The 21305-nt window shown below is 35.1% G+C and overlaps 2 protein-coding genes across 5 annotated transcripts; one reads left to right on the plus strand and one right to left on the minus strand.

The window, feature by feature from the left end:
• The first annotated feature begins 225 nt into the window (after window positions 1–225).
• LOC116293780 (melatonin receptor type 1B-B-like) lies at window positions 226–2638 on the plus strand. Its single transcript, XM_031701248.2, has one exon. The coding sequence runs from the start codon at window positions 276–278 to the stop codon at window positions 1350–1352; it is 1077 nt and encodes a 358-aa protein (XP_031557108.2). The 5' UTR covers window positions 226–275; the 3' UTR covers window positions 1353–2638.
• Window positions 1972–20213, minus strand: LOC116293796 (uncharacterized). 4 transcript variants are annotated; one of them, XR_016118909.1, is made up of 7 exons: window positions 15250–15437; window positions 7322–7500; window positions 6356–6501; window positions 5305–5748; window positions 4453–4833; window positions 2836–3684; window positions 1972–2779 (listed from the first exon to the last, which is right to left on the minus strand). XR_016118909.1 is itself a non-coding variant. In XM_031701274.2 (6 exons), exons 2-6 carry the CDS (start codon window positions 7459–7461, stop codon window positions 2951–2953), a joined length of 1845 nt encoding a protein of 614 aa, XP_031557134.2. In that variant the 5' UTR covers window positions 7462–7500; window positions 20102–20213; the 3' UTR covers window positions 1972–2950. The 4 variants fall into 4 exon arrangements, 3 of the variants coding, with proteins under 3 accessions (XP_031557134.2, XP_031557133.2, XP_031557135.2); XM_031701274.2 differs by lacking the exon at window positions 15250–15437 and adding an exon at window positions 20102–20213 and having other exon boundaries at window positions 1972–3684; XM_031701273.2 differs by having other exon boundaries at window positions 1972–3684.
• Between the last annotated feature and the right edge of the window lie 1092 nt (window positions 20214–21305).

Raw genomic sequence — 21305 nt, forward strand, 5'->3', positions numbered from 1 at the left:
ATATATATATGATATTTTTTTAATGGATAAGAATAATCCAGCATTTGTATTTTCCAATACTATTGCATGGTTTCCACTGTTAAAAATGCATTAATTTTAACAATAATTTCACAATAAATCATGTGATATCTTAAAAGAAAACTAATTTTCAACATTTTTGTCGCAAACGTTTAGCAGTTTTACTATGAATCTAACTAATATGTTTTTTTCTTCTTTTTAGTAAAACTTGTTATAAAAGAGAAGATATAATTGATAAGAAAAAGGAAGAAAGAAGGATGTTCAACACAGAGATATACAAAAAACAAATGGCTGCACGAAGTCCAGCTCTCGTTGCCTTGGAAACAATAGTCATGGTTACGATTACCGTCACGGCGTTGCTAGGCAACCTCATGGTTTGCTGGGCCGTGTATCGAAGCAAGAAGCTGCGAACAGTTCCAAACTTGTACATCATTGCATTAGCCATTTTTGATATTTTAATGGCGATACTCTGTATGCCGTTGTCAGTTGAAGTCTTCATCACTGCAAACTTCGCTCACGGCGAAAATGCTGTACAATTCCAGGGATTTTTCTCGTTCTTCTTGTCTCTCGCCTCGCTTCAAACTATGACAGCAATGGCAATAAACCGGATTGTCAAACCGGTATTGTTCCGGAAGTACCTTCAATCTCTTCAGAGTACTGTTCTGTCGTTGGTAATGATCGTCGTTCTTGCCACATTTGGTGCGTGTTTGCCATTGATCTTCGGCTTTGCCAAATATACTTTCCATTACGGGAAAGTGTTCTCATACATCGACTACTCTACGCCATTAGCCGCCTACATCTACACTATCTTCCTCAAGATCTGCTACATTACTATCCCAACTCTCATCACTTTATTCTGCTACTATAGAATCTTCGCTACAGTGAAAAACCACACGAAGGAATTGATGGCCAACCAACGGAACAACTCCGGATCCACGGGCGGCGGGCTGTCTATGAACGTGGAGGATGTCAACATCACCAAAGCACTTTTCGCTACTGTTCTTGGCTTTGTCGCGTGTTGGACGCCAGTAGCTGTCGTCGACATGATTGACACCTTCTCTAACCATGCCCTAAACAACCCTCGCGAGGTTTATTTATTTTACATCTACATGGGTTATGGAAGTAGTTCTATTAATCCTTTTATTTATGGCATACTTAACCGATCCTTCAAACGAGAGTTTATCAAGATATTTCGACTTCATTTTTCAAAGAGATTTAGCAATGAGACTGAACTATCGAACTCAGCTAACAAGGTCGCACCAATGTTATTGCTGTTCGTGCGACCAGCGAATGCTAATGACTTTGTTCGTAATAATTCTGATGCCAACAAGTAGATAACACCGCTGCTGTTTCATATACACCTAATTCAAAAAACGTTGTCATCGCCAAAGGCGATAGGCAACAGGCGATAGGCGAAAAGCTATAGGATATATGTCATTCCAAGATCCAAGAATAGATGGAATGACTTGTGTTTCTGCTTCTTATTCTCGTCAAGAACATGGACCTTCGTGCTGAGACTGATTCAATGTTCTTTGTATTCAACGAAACCATTTCCATGTCGGAATGACCTATCGCCTATCGCCTTTGTCGATGACAACGTTTTTTGAAATAGGTGTATAAATATGAAGTTTCAGGGAATCAAGGTTAGCATGGCGTTAGCGCATTCGCCTCTCACCTTGGGGTCTCGGGTTTGATTCCTGAACTCGGCATCACACGAGTCTATCGAGTTCGTTGCTGCTCTCCATTGATTCGGTTTTTTTCTCCGGTACCCTCCGGTCCTTTTCTATCCTTGCTCGCAGGGTATTTCTCCGGCTTTCCTTTAGTCGTAAAACCTAAAACACTAGCTTTTTTTAGATCCTCACAGGGGTTTCTGTGTCCATTCAGGCTCACAAACATTGCAATTCAAGGAGAGCACATGCGTAATTAGTTTTACACAACAAAATGACCAGAGTATTAAGAAAAGATCGTTTATTTACGACAAAATATACACATCTGTATCTAAGGTCAAAATAAATTAACGAATAATTAATGTACAATTGTTGCAATTCTGCGACATTTAACCTGAAGTTAAATATTCTTTTCTCTCATTGGTTCGATAAAAGTTAGTCCTCGTAATTGCCTATAATATTGTTGTACTATAATCAGTATTCTTCGTAGAATTTTCACTTTAGAAATTTACGAACAATCTCCATTCTTGAAGCCTTCTGCTTGAAGGAATACGGAATATGTAACCAAACAGACCTTATGACTTGGTCGTAATGTTTTCTCACTTCAGACCTCCTGTCATTCTATAGAGTATTATTTCTTTGTTTAACGGTTACACACGAGAAGGCACATCAAAATGGATACAACACAAACAAAGAATATAATTCTCAAGGGATTGACTCGTGGTCTGAATCGAAGCTAGTGAATGCGCGTGGAAATGTGAAAGAGGCTGAGTCTTGTAATTAAATATAAACTGTAAGCTATATTAAATATAAAGTGTATTGCGCATGCGCTGCTGTATCTATAAAATGCTATCAAAATATCGATGTGAATATGTGGGGTGATAATTCTTACATGTGCTCAGAAATCAATTTTAAATATATTTGATGTCTTGTGGTGGACGCAAGGTTTTAAAGTACATGACATATTCATCATGCTTGCTAGGTGGTTATCACGTGCTTACTTTGTGTTTGTCATGTGCTGACATTGAGATTTGGTCACGTGCGTACTTGATGCTTGTCACGTGCTAACATGGGATTGATCGAGTATTGATCACCTGCGTACTTGGTGCTTGTCACGTGCTAACATGGGGATTGACCACGTATTGATCACGTGCGTACTTGGTGCTTGTCACATGCTAACACGTAAACAAACGCCCCCCTATTTGCTGGAGGATTATCACGTGATTACAAAAGACAAATCACGTATCGATCACGTGACGCGTAAATTAGACAGAAGTCTTTTTTCTGTAGACTCCTTCTTTCCCAGAAGGTCGTATAATTGCTTCTGGTTTCCTCAGGCCACGCAGCTTTCGACTTTTCGGTTTAATATAAGATTTAGAAACTAGATGATATAAGCTGGTAGTGGATTGGAATCGAGAAGGTTCCCTGTCCAGGCTGACAGCAGAACCGCATGCTTGCAATTCAATCTCTTCCAAATCAACCCTACCTCGATGTTCCGCAGGAACACTACGATTACCATTCATATTTTTACGATTTTGAACAGGAAAGTTTAAAATATCGTAGACATCGACCCCCAGATTGTCATGTGACTGAGCCTCTGCGTCTGAAACTTTGATCCTTGGTTCCGACGACTGAGGGATTGGTGATTGGGACCCAGTATCAGAAACATCAACGGCTGGGTTAACACGCGAGGAGGGCAGAGACTGGGACCTAGAAGAAGACCTTGACGTTTGTTTATGCGGGTTTGCCTCGTTTCGATGCGACTTGGTGGCCTCGGCCGAGACATGCGCAATACTTGCTGTGACGTTGACGATGGCAGCGTGCATCTTTTCCTTGTTCCGGTTTTTACCGTAACCGTAGAACGTATCATCGGCGTCTCGGATGCTTTTGAAGATGAGTATTGTTACGACAAAGAGAACGATGAAGGCGAAGGTGAATGGAATCCCGATGAGAATACCAAGTTCTGTTGACCTGGAGTATGGAGGAGGATAAGAACTACCTGCAGAAATACAAAAATAAAGAATAGGAGTTTTACGGCAGCCATGTTGGAGGGCAGGAACAATGCAATGTTGTTTTTCCATTACAAAAAGGAGAATATTTCTGGGGGTTTTGCCCTACAACATGGTTGCCGTGATACCATACGCGTGACAATCACTTGAACATTAGAGAGTTTTAGATTTACGTTCACGGCAAACGTGAAACGTCAGTTGACCAGTAAAAAATTCTTTTAAATTACTGAATTAAAAGAACCGCAAAAAAGGCCAAGTAGTAGAAAAACAAAAGAGTATTTGCGCTTGCGTATTGCGGTGAGAAGGTTTGTAAAAGGTAAAGTAAAACACACGAAAACTATGAAAACGTGGTCACGTTTGCCGTTTGCGGGGAGAAAAAAAGTCAATCTAAAACTCTCTATTATCAACTTTTTGACTTTGAGCAAAGTTTGGCGGCTTCTGATCGTAGACGACAAGGCAGAGTGATTCTAAAGATGCTAGGGCTAAGTTCTAGACCTTTTCTGAAATAGCGAACATGCTGTATTATGATCTAGCTACAAACATCTTTTGTCCATCAAGCCTTATATGGTGTTCTTCGTAGCGAAGCTGGACCACAATGCATCCGGTTTATCGAACTCAGAAAGGGCGTATAATTCTAGTGTCCATTGGGAGCAGGGTTACCCTAACGTCACATTAATGAATGTCGTTTGTGAATTTTGATGAAATGTTTGAAAGATGAAATATTAATGCCTAACCAAGTTATAACGACCTCAACTCACGTTTCTTACAAATGAAATAGTTTTTCTCCATGCACGTGCAATCTTCCCACAATCCTTTAATAATCATTTGTACGCATGCGCCGTTAGCATCCGGCTCTCCCAAGATCCAGTTTTGATAATCCAACTTATTTTCGTCGATCCAGTGAAGTTTGGACGTTGCTTCTCGGCGCTCCATTCCAAGCCACACAAAAGTATTTTTGGGAAATCCAAAATAATCTCTCGAAATGTTAAAAATGAGGTCGTTTTCACTCTTGTTTGTAATTGATATTAGATTAGCGGCGCGATAGGAACATGCTCTCTGCGCATGATTGAATATCATTGGTTCATTCGAAGGGAAGTAGCAATAACTTTCAAATTGAATCCAGCCCATGTCACACTCTCCTGAAAGAAAGCGAAGCGATTGATTATGATCATTATATATGTATTTATATATGTATTTATGTATTTGTAAATAATTTTCTCTTTTTCTTTTTTGATGAATGGAATAAAGATTATTTAAAAAAAAAAAAAAAAAAAAAAAGATTATGATCAATAACAACACTGTAATGGATCTCTGCGCACCGGGATGGTTTTCTGTGCACTCAAATGGTTTTCTGTGCACTCAAAGGTTTTCTGTGCACTCAAATGGGTTTTGTCGCACTCAAATGGCTTTCTTTGCACTAGAATGGTTTTCTGTGCACTCAAATGGTTGCTGTGCACTCAAATGGTTTTTGTGCACTTAAATTGTTTTTTGCGCATGGCTTTCTGCCTCTGGACTCAAATATCTACCTCGCTGAAGATCCAAGACAAAAATTATTCATCCAAACCCTTGCAACTGAAAAATGGTCACTTTTTCTCATCTCCTCTTCTTACCTCTATCATAAGACAACTTATTTGCGGTTTTCAAAGATTCCTTTAAACTTTTAGCATTAACACTAGGCAATACTTGAACTGAATTACTCATAACTAGTCTCCCCAGATGCGTAGCATTCAAATGGCTTCCTACATGGCTTGATATTGACGATGTTTCCCATGACGTAGAAAAAGATGGCGACGGAGAAATGAGGGTAGCAAAAGACAAATCCAAGTTTAGAAAAGCGAAAGATAAGCATTGAAGTTCAGTTTGACAAGAACCTTTGAACAAGAGACGGATTACAACGAGAAGTAGAATTTTGATGAGTAACGAATCCGTTCTTGAGAAATTATAAATAATCTTGAATGAACCGCTCAACAAAAACTTGTACAAATCCAACATGGAGTAGTTCTCGGTGACGTTAAGTTTGGTCTCTATCAAACAATTTTGTTGAATTCCTAAATCTGAAAGAAAAAGGGGTCTTGTGAGTGCTTGACGCAGTCAACTACAAAAACGCCATTTTCATATTTATATTTAATAACGCCCACGATAAGTACGTGACAAATTCCCCTTTAACATATCCCCACTCGTGTTCTGCTGGACAAGGACCAGAAGTAGACGAGAGTACACACACACAAACACGCGCGATCAAAAAAAACATTCCAGTCTAACAAAAACAACATTAATGCTTGTTTCACCAGCCACGATTTGTGAGCTCAATCGAGTTCATACGATGTAGTTTCAATCTTTTTAAGATTTGTATTTTTATTGCAAATTGTTATCAAAGATTTGCGATAACTTTTTTTCTTTTTCTTTTTTTTTCTTTTTTTTTTTCTTTTATCGAGCAAATTTTAAAATATTTTATTGATGAAGGTGTGCGCTTTTCAAATAAAATTAATTCAACTCTCTCAACACAACAGCATTTTATACCTTCTCCAGAAATGAAAACAACGAACTAAGGCAATACAAATCACACACAATATCTCTCTCACACGTCTGTGAAGCAAAACATTAAAAATTTAATTACTTAAACTCAATCAATTTACTCAAAATATATCCTAAAAGACTTACTTTCATTCCAGTAATTTATAGACATTTGGTGGTTATCTAATAGAATTTCGTCGCCTTTCTGTTTCGTAATCGATCCGTTTTCTTCGTCTCTCAGTTCCTTTGATTCATGTTTGTTTTCTTGGACTAAAAATGGCGTTTCTTTGGTTCTAAAAAGAATGAAAAATAAAGAGGTGAGGCAAATACGATTCCGATAGCTCAAAATAAACTGTTGAGCCATCTGTTAGTGATCTGTGGATCGTCAGTCGTCAGACAAGACGGGCGAGTGCATATCGCTTAAGCTTCCGGTGAGGGGAAAATAGGGTGGAGATGGTCACGCTATATCAGGACGAAGGTCACGCTATGAGATGATTGATACCTACAACTAAAGTGTACTTTAAAAGCAAATTTATATTTTATCAAAACATTTGCAGGACTAGGACTCGAAAACTTTCTGGTTATTATCATTACATCACTTCCAGTCATATTTTAGTCAAGATTACTTAATTAACTAGCTTGTTTGAGTTCAAAAAAGGTTAAAAACAAAACTTTATTTCCGTTTGTCTCCAAAATAAAGGAAGTCAAGCCGGCCACACCGTGAAATTTGATCACTAATTGAAGAAAAAAGAAACCTCAAAAAACTCGACCGTCATAAGGTGACAATACATAAATATTTTTATTAGACTTTGCAGCTTCGACCACAAGAATCTTTTCTCTAAAATTACGACTGGCTTATAGCCGGGATTTTTCCCCCTTTTTTGTGACCCCAGTAAAGTATTTCAATCTAATGTACTGACAATTCTTTGACGTGCAGATGTTTGAGTCTTCCAGTCTAGGTTTTCAAATGAGCGCGCATGTTCATCGTGGGACATGAAAGCCGGTGCTGAAGGGTAGCAAAGGACAGGGACGAGTAGTAAAGGGTTGAAATATGCTACGAAGGGCACAAAATGCAAACGAAGTGCATTAATAGAGTTAGTTTTCAGTGCTTACCTGTGCGGGTTCGAGTCGATCATCGTAAAACAGTTGTTATCGAATCTCAGATGCCGTGTGTTCAAGGAGACGTGTGACTGAACATGCGAAAGTTGAGAGAGAATAACCTTCACGATCAGTGCGAGTACAACAATGCGCATGACACATTTGCTTTATACCGCTGGGGCGACATCAAGTACCTGAAAACACAAATATTATCTATTAATAATCTATTATTATCTCATCGCATATATTAGATGTTGACAACGCAAACCTGATTATTGTCTAGTGATTGAGCATCGATCTATTTCTTTTGGTCTGCGCTGAAGCCTGTGTTCAGTCTCTTGGTTAGCAATGAAAAACGTATACTGACAATACTAGATCTTTCTTGGAAGCTTGTCGGGCGCTCAGCGGAAGTTCATCGTCAAATAAGACTCGTTAAATCTCAGTAATACAAATAAAAGTCAAGAAATTTGACCACCGTTCGTGGGTTTTATATTTTATACTGAAGTACATGTGCAAAACTTGAAGCTTCTTATCCTGATCAGAATTTAAATTAGCTTTACTTACACAAAAGATTAATAAAAATATCGATTATCTTGCCTTCCTTCCTTCCTTTCATACAGCAAATTCTAGTAAGTCTATAGCCAACATTAATCGATCAGTCACTAAATATTTAACGGTGGAGGGGAGAGAGGTTTTTAGTCCCTTGATGAATCATTACGTTTTTTCATCTACACTGATTATATTTGCCAAGCACTAAATCTGTCAAAACACTAAAATACTGTGTTGAAATTGCGAATGTTTCTTCGCCGAAATACACTTTAGGTTCTACCAATACCTTGTATACCAAAGGTCTCTTAAATTTTGTCAGGTTTAGGAATTTTTGTCAGTAGCTTAAAGCCAAAGTTTTTGCCTTTCTTTAATGGTTGATGTTAAGTTCTTTCATATATAAATGTTTTGAAATACTAAATAATAATTTTCAAACACGATATTTCTATTATCATTCGTTACGGAATTAAAATAGTACCAAAGTATAGCAAAAGCAACCGACGAAAAATACTAAAAACCGCTCACTTAAGAACAAAACGAGCTAAAATTAAACATACCTCAATAAAAGACATGCAGTCTTCAAACTAGCTTGTCAGATTAACATGTAGTTTCTTTACGCCGGTTTTAATATTGGTTTTGTCTTTTTCTAACCACGAATTATCTAAAGCCAATAAAATCTTCCTAACTTCTCGGAAATTCCACTAAAATGTAATTCCACGATGACCACACAAATAGCCTTAAATGCACTTTGCGACCACAAAGGCTATCAGGCTTTGAATTATTTATGTTGGTCAATGATTTATTTTGAATAAATCCGTTTATTGAATACAACCATTTTGCGCTTAATTTTCTCTCAAGTCAATGTCGGTTCCTGTTGTTATGCCGAAGTGATGAGATATTTTTGCTTTTTTATTAGCCTTACGATTTTTTTGGCAGTTGAATGCGAGTAAGAAACTTCAAGCAGTATAGTCTTACTTATAGCTTAACGAGCCCACAGAGGTCTTATTTGATGAAAACAAGAACAAGAAAGGATTAATCTTTCTCACAGGTCCAAAAGTCCTTAAATCATGATGTCTTTCAAAAAGTATTGTTTTGAATTTAAAAGCTTAAAAAATCAATTAGATTGGATAATTGGTGATAATAGTGGTAAATCCGATCTTATATAAAGGTCTCGTGTTCGTTCTCTTTGATATGCAAAATTCTTACCTTAAACTCGAAACCCATCTAGAACATTTAACAGTAAAACGTGTACTATGCTATTCTTTACGTCAGAGGGGAAAGTTGATCTTTTTTGGGAGGGATGGATGATTTATCTTCACTTCAATTTCTCGCCACCAACATGCATAACGACTTCATTTTTAATAACATTTAAAAAAATGACAAACACTCCTTGGGGAGATTGAAAACAAGACCTAGCTTTTTATCAACATCAAAACAAAAAGAAATTCTTAAAACAGCAGAATCTGCAAACGTTTAATCATTTTGGGCATCACATATCTTTTTCTATAGACAATTAGATTGAAAAAGAGCAGAATGATTAGATTGAATATCTCTGAGCCTCCCACTAGCACCATCATGTTTTGACTATAGGTTTGTGGTCTTGGTTATCTTTGCCATGATGTATGAAATGCACGGAATAACCTTGGCTTTAAATGGTCTACTTTCCCATGGGGGAAGGAGAGGGGAACAGTTGGCTGTTTAAGACAGGGAACGGAGCATCAGGTGTTTACTCATAGAGTGCTTCATAATTTTCTACGTCGATGGTAATCTTTTTAGTAAAAAAATAATGAAACAACTACAGAGCTAGAAAAGGCGTTTGATTGTTAAATTTAGAACTGCCGTAAAGCTGCATGATGGATGGAAAATTCAGTGGACGAGCAACGCTATCGTCCATTATAATTACGTAGAGCGGACACAAAATTTAACTGAAAATGTTTGCTATAACACATCACGTTTACAATTCAACATTACGATGTGATTATATTAGATAAGGGATGCTTATTTTATACAATTTTCAATTTTCTTAATGTGTGTGTATATCGGTTTAATCTGATCTGTAAATGTGTATAAGATAAAAATGGTGAATGTGTACCGTATATAGTAGGTAAGAATCAAATGACTGCTTCCACCGGGAAACGCGCGGGAAAACGCGCGTGAAAAATGGTGGGAAAACGCGCGGAAAAAAATGGCGGGAAATGAATTTGTACCAGCTTAAATAGCCTCGCGCAAATTTGAAATAGAAAAGAAATCTTTAATAGACTGGAATTGGAGGAAATCGTTTTCCAGAATCTATTAAAAACTCTTTAATTTTTTGTTCTCCGCTCAATTTCATTTCCTTCAATTGCTTTCGCTGTTATTCTTCTCCTGAGATATATATCTTACACGAATTTGGCGCTATCATTGTTAGGGTTTTTCATCTTGTTATTTCTCCAAATGTTATTTGACTGAATTTCTGAATAAATTTGAGTCGAATTAAATCGGTTGCAGAACTGGATTCAAGAATATTGAGGGATAAACACGGGAAATGTTTTTCCGCGGAAGTCCTTAACCTCTTGTTTTTCTTATTGAGATAAATATTAGAGACTGAATAACGTCAAATTTTCTCTCGTTTTGATAGGTAATTGATCGGCAACTCACCTCATCAAACCATTCACCTACTTTAACAGTTTCAAGTTGCATCGCCAGGTAAACTCAACTTTAATCACTGACAGAGAAACTTAGTACATCGATACTTGTCTCCGACGAAGGACAAGCGTCCGAAACGTCAGTAAGTTTTTTCATCTTTTCACGGTGTATAATTTACCTTTTCATCATTACTGTTTCATTAGAAACACCGACGCAGCTCACACTAGTTTTTAGCTAGTTATATCTTTTTGACACGAATCACAGGTGAATGTTCAAAGTGAGTATTCTTCGACAATAACAAAATATTTTTATGCTATTTTTATCGTAAACAAAAGTGAATAAATCAAGTATAAAATACTTTCAAATGCTACCAATATATTACTACTTAACGCGTTTAGTTTCCCTAAGGTCTTATCTTGTGAAATATTAGCTTTCAAAACAGATAAATCTTGCTTATATAGTGTAAATATACAAAGGCTTTAAAAGTGTTGAAACGTTTTAAATATTCAATACAAGTAATTTAAAGTTTGTCCAGACATGATGGCGAAACAACCAAACGATAATTTAAGAATATATGTAAGTCCAACATACTCAAGCAATATACTGAGAATCTTTTATTTTAACTTTTTATGTCAGAATATTTCGTTTAACGGATTCTTGTCAATCGTATCCGCCTTTCTGAATCAATATGAGCAAAAACAACAATAAAAATCAATAAAAGATCGAGGCCTCATAGTTTTGATCGAGGCTGATATAATCACTCCATCAAGAGTACAAATGTTTGGCCAATAGAAACTACCATTTTCCCTGCTTTTAAATATTTAAAAGTCACGTGATCTGACGAATCATCCATTAATTAATCTATCATATCATGAAGGTTTTGAAATTACAAAACCCGTGAAAATATTTTCCCGCAGTTTTACAATCATCTATTAAATTGGGGGTATATTGGAAATGTTTTAAAAAATAATGGATTATTATCTATGCAAATTTACGTATGCACATGCGCGTATCGTTTTTGGAAAAAGGCGGGGAAAATCAATGTCCAAGAATTTGAGCTACGTTTTAAAAAGAAATTAGATTCATACATAAAAAATATAGTGATTTTATAAATATTATTAACATAGAGAAACATTTGATTTTTTTAGTTTGAAATTTTACGGCCATTTTCGGAAATTTGTTCAAGAAAATGTTTCCGGGTTGTTCATGTGATTGATCAAAAAGCAATATGCGCCATTATGCGGCTGTCTGCCGTCCTTAAGGACATCGGATACTGTACAATTATTTATGTCGGATTAGTAAAGCTTACACCAAACTCTAAGCCAACTTTCGGTTATAGTTGCAACAAAGAAAGATTTCATTTCAAGCTTTTTACATAAAAATACGATGAGACAACTGACAAACGTAACATAAATACAACCAAACAAGTATAAATTAAGTACTTCATACTCTCTTGATACAACAGATATGCAAGCTAATTTTCATGAAAAATTTTTTAAAGTGGTCACGGAGTCTTAAAGTCTTTATTTATTTTTTTCAATGTTTTTGAATAGCATACGTTTATAGACGCCTTGCTGTCGCTTGCTCCGAAAACTAGAAAGCAACTCCACTTACCCGTATCTGTTGAAACCCACTGTGTTTCCATTTTTTTCAGTAGAATCTAAGCTTAATGCTTTACGAAAACTCCCTCGAGCTATTAAAGAAGGCCAAATGCAAACGACTATAGCACAAGTTTAGAATCAACTTATTCATTGGACAGCAAAAACCTACGTCTAATGAGGAAATGGTAAGAGAATAGAATACTACTGAGCTGGCTCGATCTTCTCAGAGCAGCTGCGACAATCTAATCGGCGTGTTTTGCATCAAATCTGATAAAAGAACAGATATATCTCGCAGGTTTTCCGGCAACACCACCATCACTGTCACATACGATATTTCAAGTCAAGTTTATGAATCGTCTTTTCGAGAGTAGTGAATTGATTTAGTCATGTTGCTCTTTTATTTTACATAATGGAAATAGGATTTTCTATCTCTTTTTCAAGGAAAATGTATGCCTTTCGTTTGGATTAGGAAGTTTTAGGAGTAACTAGAAAAGAGGCAATCAGTAAAGGACGATGAGAGCACTAGGAAAAAAAACCCTTATAACTTCAAAGCGTACCGACTTCTAACGCCGAAGTCACTCTTTCAAAGGCTTAAAGATTACTTGGTGACAATATTAGCATCTTTTTAGTAAACTTCGTCTTCTATTACGCACAGACTTTAACTGTTTGTTGATGTTTCCAAGGCAATAAAAGACATAAACAAACATTGAAAGGTTGTCTGTTGATGCCCTCAGGACAAATGCCTGCCCGCCATGTCTTGACCAAGACTGTAAAATTGTATTTGTATCTATATATAATCTAAGTTCATTTTTCCACAAGGTCTTCTTACGACTATTATTTTCGTCCTAAAATTAGTGTTGAAAATGGTTTCTAGAAAACAGATTTTTTTTTTTTTTTTTTTTTGGACAGAATTTAAATATATATATAAATATATAATTTGCGATGATAATATATCGAAAATAGGTTTACTGTCAGTAATAATTGATGTTTTTCTTTTCTTTAAACGTTAAATAGTAGCTTAACGTCTAAAGTCAAAATGCTCTGCTTAATTACCTAGGAAGATGCTAGAATATGATGTTTTCGTTCACTAAACGTAAATATTTCACGAGTAATCAATAAAGAGAGCTGGAAACAATAAACAAAGTCACAGGAAATAGAATTAATTTTGTAGGTTTTTTTGAGGATTTTATGATATGAGGTCGTAAAGTTTTCATTATTTCCCATGCGTATTGTTTTACTTCTCTCTTTCTTCTTTATTTCTTTTATTGATTTTCTTAAAAGTGCAATATTCTGGGCTTCATTTAACACTTCATAGAATGAAAACAAACGTAGCACTTTTTATTTATTTATTTTTGAGAAAACTGATCAACATGAGAACCGCTGTCCTGACAGAAAGATATTTTAAAATAATAATAATAATAATAATAATAATAATAATAATAATAATAATAATTTACCGTACACATATAGGAAAACAAATCGATAAAGCCTATTTCATTAAAAAAAATTGTTAATATAAAAACATATTAATAATAATAATAATAATAATAGTTAAAAAAATCTAAATATATATAATAATAATAAGATAATAATAATGATAATGATAATAATTGATAACAACCGATAGTAATACTAATAGCAATAATATTAATGACTGAATAATATTATAATAGTATTACTAATAGTTGATATTCACAATTATGACATGGCGTGCAAATGCATAACAATAATGATATTAGTAATACTATTAATAGCTGAAGATAAATATAATGCTTTTAATAGTAATATTAGAAATAGTTTTCATATTTATTAATATTTATTATTATCAGTATAGCAAACTGCAAAAATTTTCCTTGGAAGGCAGTTCTTAAAAAAGTGGATGAATAGTTTTGGCTATTATTCTACTTGCTTAAGTGTTTAAAGTGCTCGTGTACGGTAACTAATCGTCCGGTTTCTTTGACCAGTTAAGATGGCGCGTTGTAGCGATAGATAAATTGCAATTTGCTTCACCTTGTACTGAAGAAAATGGCTAAAAAGAATTTTTGAAGCAAAAATGACGTCGTAAAAAGCTTTTAGGTTAATTTTTAAAAATGCTCTCCTTCATGCAAATATTTGAACAAAGAAGTTTGACTGAATTATAATTATTAGACATAGCCTTCAGCTATTCATAAACTAAAGTTGAACTGAAAAGTTTGTATGACACACATGAGCAATTATTGTCATGTCTCGTAAGGAGTTTTTCACTTAGGATTCGATTAATAGTTCGGGTTCACAGTTGGATTGGCTGCTTAAAACGATGATGATGAAGATTGATAGAATTGTTCGGCACAGTAGTTAAATTATCAGCTCACTATCCAAGGTTTTTTTAGAGCAATAATGCATGATACCATAGATCATTATCATTGCAAAAACTAAACAACCGCAGCAATTAGTCAAAAGTGTGAAGATCTTGAGCACATCAGGCAGCAATAACTTAATGGCTTGAATCAGTAACTAAATATAGCCGATTAAAAAAAAAAACATATCAAACTCACGAAAAATTTCCATGAAGTTTTCACAACATACGCTATGATTCTTTATTGTAATGTAATTTTAATGTCAGACTTAATATAGAAGTGCTTCGATGGAAATTTAGCTAGGAAATTTCAATATTTGGTAAGCCGTCGTTTTAATTCTGTCACTCTTGAAAATGTTTGACGATAGAGTAAACTTCATGTCTAAATAGACTTTTAATTTATCAGCAAAACAAAAAAAAAAAACGTCTACTGCCCGAGGCAAGGAAGCTGTTTTACCGTAATGTGAGATATATTTGAAAATACGCTGTTAAAGAGATGGGGAATGTGTGAAGTCCTAGTTTAGTTTTAACCCCCTGAGCGGTCATAGTTGATGCGGTTGAGCGCTCATTTTGGTTTTACTTCAAAGCAACGTTGTTTACTTACCAGCCATTATTTTATCTTCAAATACAATTAGCTTTAGTCAAAAAGTAGCCAGAATTCCATCGAATAAGCTCAGAAAAAAGAATCCGTATAGAGTGAGTTGAGCACATAAAGACTCTACTTATCAATAGAAGGGCAGCATATATGTCCATCAAAAATCTAAATTCGCACAGCGCGTTCAAAGTACACGAACCAAGTGTTTATACTCAATCAAGACGGGGAAACAACTACTTACTTGAATTATAGGATTCTATACAGCTTAGTTTAAGTGGGAGAAACGTTATCCTTTGAAATTGCCTGCAGGACTAGTTCAGTTATCAGTTATGCGAAGTGTGAGGGTAGCTTGTAGTCTTCACTGAGCAATAGTCATCATGTTACAGTAAAGGCTCATCTTTTATGCAACAAGAAGACGATGTTTGGCATATCAATGAGTGACCACTTTAGTGGCTGCGAATAAATAGGATCTACAGCTCGACAGGCATCTAATCCCCAGAACAATCGCCACCCAATGATCCAACTCATTTTGTCATTATTGCATTTACAGAATTCAATGGTAATTTAAACAGAATCGTCATCTTAAAGACGTAAGCGATTCTTTCCTGTCCTTTTTCACTCAATATTGAATCAAACATGAGTTAGGAAGTTCAATATTTGGGATTTTTTTGAGGTTAAAACGGGAAGCTAGAAGACAAGAGTCCTTGACAAACTTCAAAATTTAGTCAGAAATTCTAGCTTTCATGGCATCATGTACGACAAAACTGAAATATGTCTGGCTAACTGACAAAATATTACAAATATACCAACTTATGTCAAAAATAATTCTAGAAAAGAAAGAAAAAACTGAACTTCTAGTCTGCAACTAAACCAATATCCTCTCAAAAGGGCAGTTTTTTTTTTGGTTATTAGTCTTATATCGCTAAGTTGGTTTGGATAAAAGCCTTGTTGCCATAGAGACGAGAAAATTAAAAGTTGTATTTAACAGACCACGTGACCAAGATTGAATAAACTCAAAACACCTGTGTTACACTTTGTTTTTAAGAAAAGTTAAGGGTATTGAGAACGAGCTAAACAGAAAAGAAGCAAGATTTTGCCATCCAAGATCGAATATAATGTTTTCCAAATACAAAAAAAAAAAAAAAAAAAAAAAAAAAAAAAGAAAAGAATTTTTTTGTTTTGGATTTTTTCAACAGTTTCAACATAAAATTGCTAGTTATGAATGTTAAGATAAAAATTATAGAATGAAAGCTGCACATTCGGCGTAAAACACGTTTTACGATCCGCACGATCCAGGTAATCAAAGTCCAGTCCATTCCAGCTATGCTCGGTTCCAAATTTTCCAAAATAAAAAATCTCTCATAATTCAGAATCTAGAAGGATAAATCAAATTTTAATGGTTGGGTATGTTTTTGCTTTACATTAAGATTATTTATAGCCTTTCAAAAGTTGAAAATTTGGCAAACTTATTTTTTGTGATTTAAGGCAACAGTTGACCAAGTAAGCTAAAACATCCTTACTAACAAGCCAATCAGAATGTATTTTTACCTATCCAATCAGGATGCACGTTAAAAATCCTTTATTGACCATCTAATCAGAATGCACGTCATAACATATCCTATAATACCAAATTAACTAGGCCAATCAGAATGCACCTTAAATCATCATCCTTATACTAATCATCCAATCAGATTGCACTTTATAACATCCTCTACCAACCATCCAATTAGAATGCACCTGAAATCTCTACCAAACATCCAATTAGATTCAACTTATAACTCTTCTACCGACCATCCAATTACAATGCACCCTAGCTCTTTACATATAAGCCAATTAGATTGAACAAGTGCACACTAGCAACCAACCAATCAGAATGGGAGGAAGGCTTTTAACTGATCAGTGTTTACCAACATGTTCGACCTCAAAGAAAAGACAAAAAGGATTCAAAAACATCTCCTTACAATCAGTAAACAAAACGAAAAAAAGATTATAACAACAAGATAGACTCCCTGAACTCAAAGTTTAATATATTTTCAAATGAAAATCGATGGTATCGCGTGACGAGATTAAAATTAAAGGTGTTTTTGACAATTAAAGAGATTGTCAAAACTGATAAATCTAATCATTATTTTGATCGATTCTCCTTATCCTGCCTGCTTTATTTGATTTTTACTTATATATCTCCGGCTTAAACTCTTCGGACGTCATATAGAAATACAAGAAACTGCTTTAAGAGGAAATTTCAAAATAACGATTCTTTCGTCTCGATTGAATTCTAGCCTCTTTCCGTATTGATAAAGATTTTCTTTAGATTTGCAATTATTTGGCTGATAAAGTTTTATAGCGGCTTACCGTATCAGTATTAGAATCATATTCTATAGCAAGTGGCAAGGAAAAAGGTTCCAGGTAAAACAAGTTCAGGTCACGAGAAAGAGAAGGGACTGCGCATGCGCGTATTCTGTTTGCACATTTGGATCTGACGTTCTCCAAATTGTTAATTTGTTGGTCTTCCCGTTGTTTTTCTCTGTAGGGGGGAGGGGTGAGAAGCGGCTGTACAGATACTTGATTTTCAAATAAAATGGAGGGACATTGTCACGTGACTGGTGGAAATTATATTGCGAATGGTCATGCGATCACGCGATTTTTTTTTTTTTTCAGTAGAAGTCCGTGACAGCAAGCTCTCATAGCGAAAGTGAGGCCTATCGTTTGAAGTGCAATCATCCTTAAGTAAAGGGCAATCATTTACATGTTAGAGCAATAAACCACATTAATTAAAATAAAAAACCCGCAAGCCTCACGTCAAACCATACAAGTGACGTCATTCAACCAGTTTTCGCAAACTCTATGACGTACTGACCATTTTATCTTAAGCGTAATGTTTTCCCATTTTAGATCATGTGTTATTCCTTTGGGAATAAGATTCTTTGTCTGAGTTGTATCCATATTCATGTGTCTTCTCAGTCAAACATTAAACAAAGAAATGATACTCTAGGGAATGACACGTGATCTGAAATGGGTCAACTTTACGCCCAAGGTAAAGAGGTCTATTAGAAAAGGGAACTGGCTTGATACACGAAATGTCGCTTCCCGCTTTAGATTATCTAGGAGAAGCTAATCGCATCATCATCTTCATCATAAGTATTTTTAAAATTTCTATTCCAAAGTACAACATTCCAAATTCACACACAGAAGTTTACAGCGAGAGATCGAAAATAAATGCACTAAAATTTCTGTCAGGGGAGAGAATAAATCTAGAATCAATTTCCCTCACTAGACTTCAAAATATTTTTTGCTCCGGATTCAACACATTATCACAGATGTCCATCAAAATTGATTGCATGGTTAGTTTATTTCATCTTCCCAGGTAAGCACTTTGACAATTGATCGTTCTGCCTTCGCTGTCAATCAACTTCCAAAAATACGTTTTCACTCAGGTACGGTTTCACGCCGCTAGCGCGAGAAAAAATCTAGATCACTCTATCTAGATTTATATAGCAACTTTGGTCTCACGGCAAAAAAAAAAAGCATGAATGATGTATATATATATATAATTTTTTTTTTAGTCAGAAAATCATTATAAATATTATATTTCGGCATAGCAACTTCGGGACTTCGTATGAAATTTGCGCGGGTAGAATATTGCTTCATAATTATACTATGAAAATGTTTATAGAATCTAAAACAAATGGAAATGAATACAAACAAAGACTCGCTGAAATCTTTTTATGTTTTTGTTTTCATGCGATGGATGGAGAATATATTTTCTTTTACTCATCACATTTGCTAGCCGGCTGATTTCAATTCTAATATCTCTTGCATATATGATATAAGAAACTTAAGAACTTTCTTTCAAATATTTAATGATTGGCTTTCTAACAAATATTTCATATGCGTGTTTGAATATCAAAAATATATGCCCTTGTTTTAATATGAGGAAAGAAAATACAACCTACAGGATATATATAAAATAAATAAATAAAACCAACTAAGATAGCATAATTAGTTAGTTTCCTTAGGTCTCTCTAGCTCCGGTCTTTCCTTTCAAACTCCTATTTTTTTACTTTCGCGTACTAAATAAACATCTAAATAGGATTTTAAGTAAGCTTAGGTTTTGAATACTGAATGAATATTTATGAGAAAGCAAAAAGTAATATTCCTATTGCTTTTATTTTTCTTCCTATTTTATTAAATGTTTAGAATAAAAGTTTATACCTTTGATTCCACGAGTGATAAGTCCTTGCAGCGTTTGATACCGACCAAGAATAGTCACAGTTAAGAACTAGGAATTTCTCGGTTTTTCAGCTTTTCTTTTCTCGCTCAAAACTATTATCTAGAGCAAGGCACGATGTGAAATGGTAGCCGTAACTCTGTAGAATTAATTTCCAAATGTGCGGAGAAGAAAATTTGTCGTTTCAAAGTCACTTTAAGTCATGTTGTTTGACACTGTATGTAAGATGTGGCGTAAATGGTACTCGAAGTCAAATGGCAGCTTGCAGATCAGGTTCAGTTTAAGGTGCCCTTAATCTTATACAAATACAATTAAATATCGAAGCTGGTAGCTTTCATTGAGATTCAGAGGTCTTAAACCAAATGAATTAGAGACAGTTTACAGTCTGTCATGTGACTATTCTTTTCCTGATTTCGTCAACGCTGATTTAATTACCTCAAAAACGCGATTTTCAGCAGGGAAAAAAAAAAAAAAAATGGAGAAAATCAACGAGAAAATGTTCTAAATTTACTCCATTATATGTTATTTTTGCTTCAAATTTTGCCTTTATCACAGAGAAAGTTTTTCCATGCAATATAATAGGTTTCGACGTCAAAAACATGATAACTACACTGAGCACTACCATATTTCCGAAGTTGACTGAATTTCATTGTGTTTTTGTTGATCTTATCTTATTTCACCTAACGAAAGAAATACTATCTGCTAAAACATTTCTAAGGAATAGCGTATATGAACACAGCTAAGTGTGCTAAAAGCTATATTCACTGCGATAGTCAGGCAAAATCGCATCCTGCTTGATCAAAAACCTGACATGCAAGTTCAACTTAATGAGAGGGCCATTTACATCGAAACCACACATACTCACCTAAATATCTATAATGTTGCTCTACCAGGTTGATGAGCTTCCCTGTTTGATCAATATAAAGACTTGAAACGACGAAGAACTGTTTCCGTTCATCTTTGAGCCTGTACTCTCAGCCGCCATTACGTGACTTCACAACATGGAATGAAAAAATAATAATTACTTCGAGCCAAGTCGTCGAGTTTTTTCTCTCGTTTAGATTGGTAGACGAACTTTTGATTTGTCTATTTTTCTGGCTTTGTTTCGGAAGTATAAAAAGAGCAAAGAAAGTACTGACGAAGGAGCGAGAATTATTCGAACCAGTTAGATCTCATTCAAATTATTCCTCACTCTAGAGTTACTATATTCAAAAGTGCTTTATCAGTCTTTTTGACTTTGAATATTAATTCAATAATCGCATGATCTTAATGAAATATAGACAATACTGATAGCTCAAGGCAAAACTATTTAAGTTGCTACTTAAAGTGATTCATTCCCAGGTATTAAGTGTTTTTTTCTAACCCCCCTATACTATCTCGCCAAGTCCCAAGAAGCATGGGCTTCGAGATATGATGACGCCGTTTAGGGAATCGTTTTTGTTTTTTGTTTTTTCTTTCTTTCTTTCTTTCTTTTTCTTTTCTTTTTCTTTTCTCTTCCTTTGTCTTTTTTGACTTAGTTTCTGCGGGAGGTCTTTCTCTCTTTTTCTACCTCCCTTCAGTCGTTCATTCTTTCATTCATTCGGCATTATTTCCTTTTTCATTTCTTTCCCCCTTTCCATTAATTTCTTTCTCTCTTTCCTCCTTTCTTTCCCTTTCGTCCATTTCTAAATTCAGAATACTTACCTCGACAATATTTTATCTATTCCTTAAAATAACACCAATATCTCGATATATTCCAGTTATATAGATACAAGCTACTACAAGACCATAAAGGGCGAATCGTTAGACATCTAGGCCAGTCAAAAAATAATCTCAATCCCCAAGCTACTTGACATGAACAGATCGTTAGCAAGACTACTAAAGATATCCTGCATGGATCTCTTGTAAGTAATTAAAGCTTGACCTGAATTGCTAGGTAATCACCATCCGGTCGTCCTTCTCTTTCTTAATCACAGAATACAAGACTTGTGGTTACAACACAAGGTGGTCTCTCTTACATAATGAAATGCATTCTCAACTCAGAAATTCATTCGGAAATAGCTAGCGCAATGAATAGTTAGGAATCAGTG

The sequence above is a fragment of the Actinia tenebrosa genome, unplaced genomic scaffold (assembly GCF_029948245.1).
Source record: "Actinia tenebrosa isolate PJP-AT-01 unplaced genomic scaffold, QUT_ActTen_1.0 PGA_scaffold9__36_contigs__length_13948895, whole genome shotgun sequence".
NCBI classification, from domain to species: Eukaryota; Metazoa; Cnidaria; class Anthozoa; order Actiniaria; family Actiniidae; genus Actinia; species Actinia tenebrosa.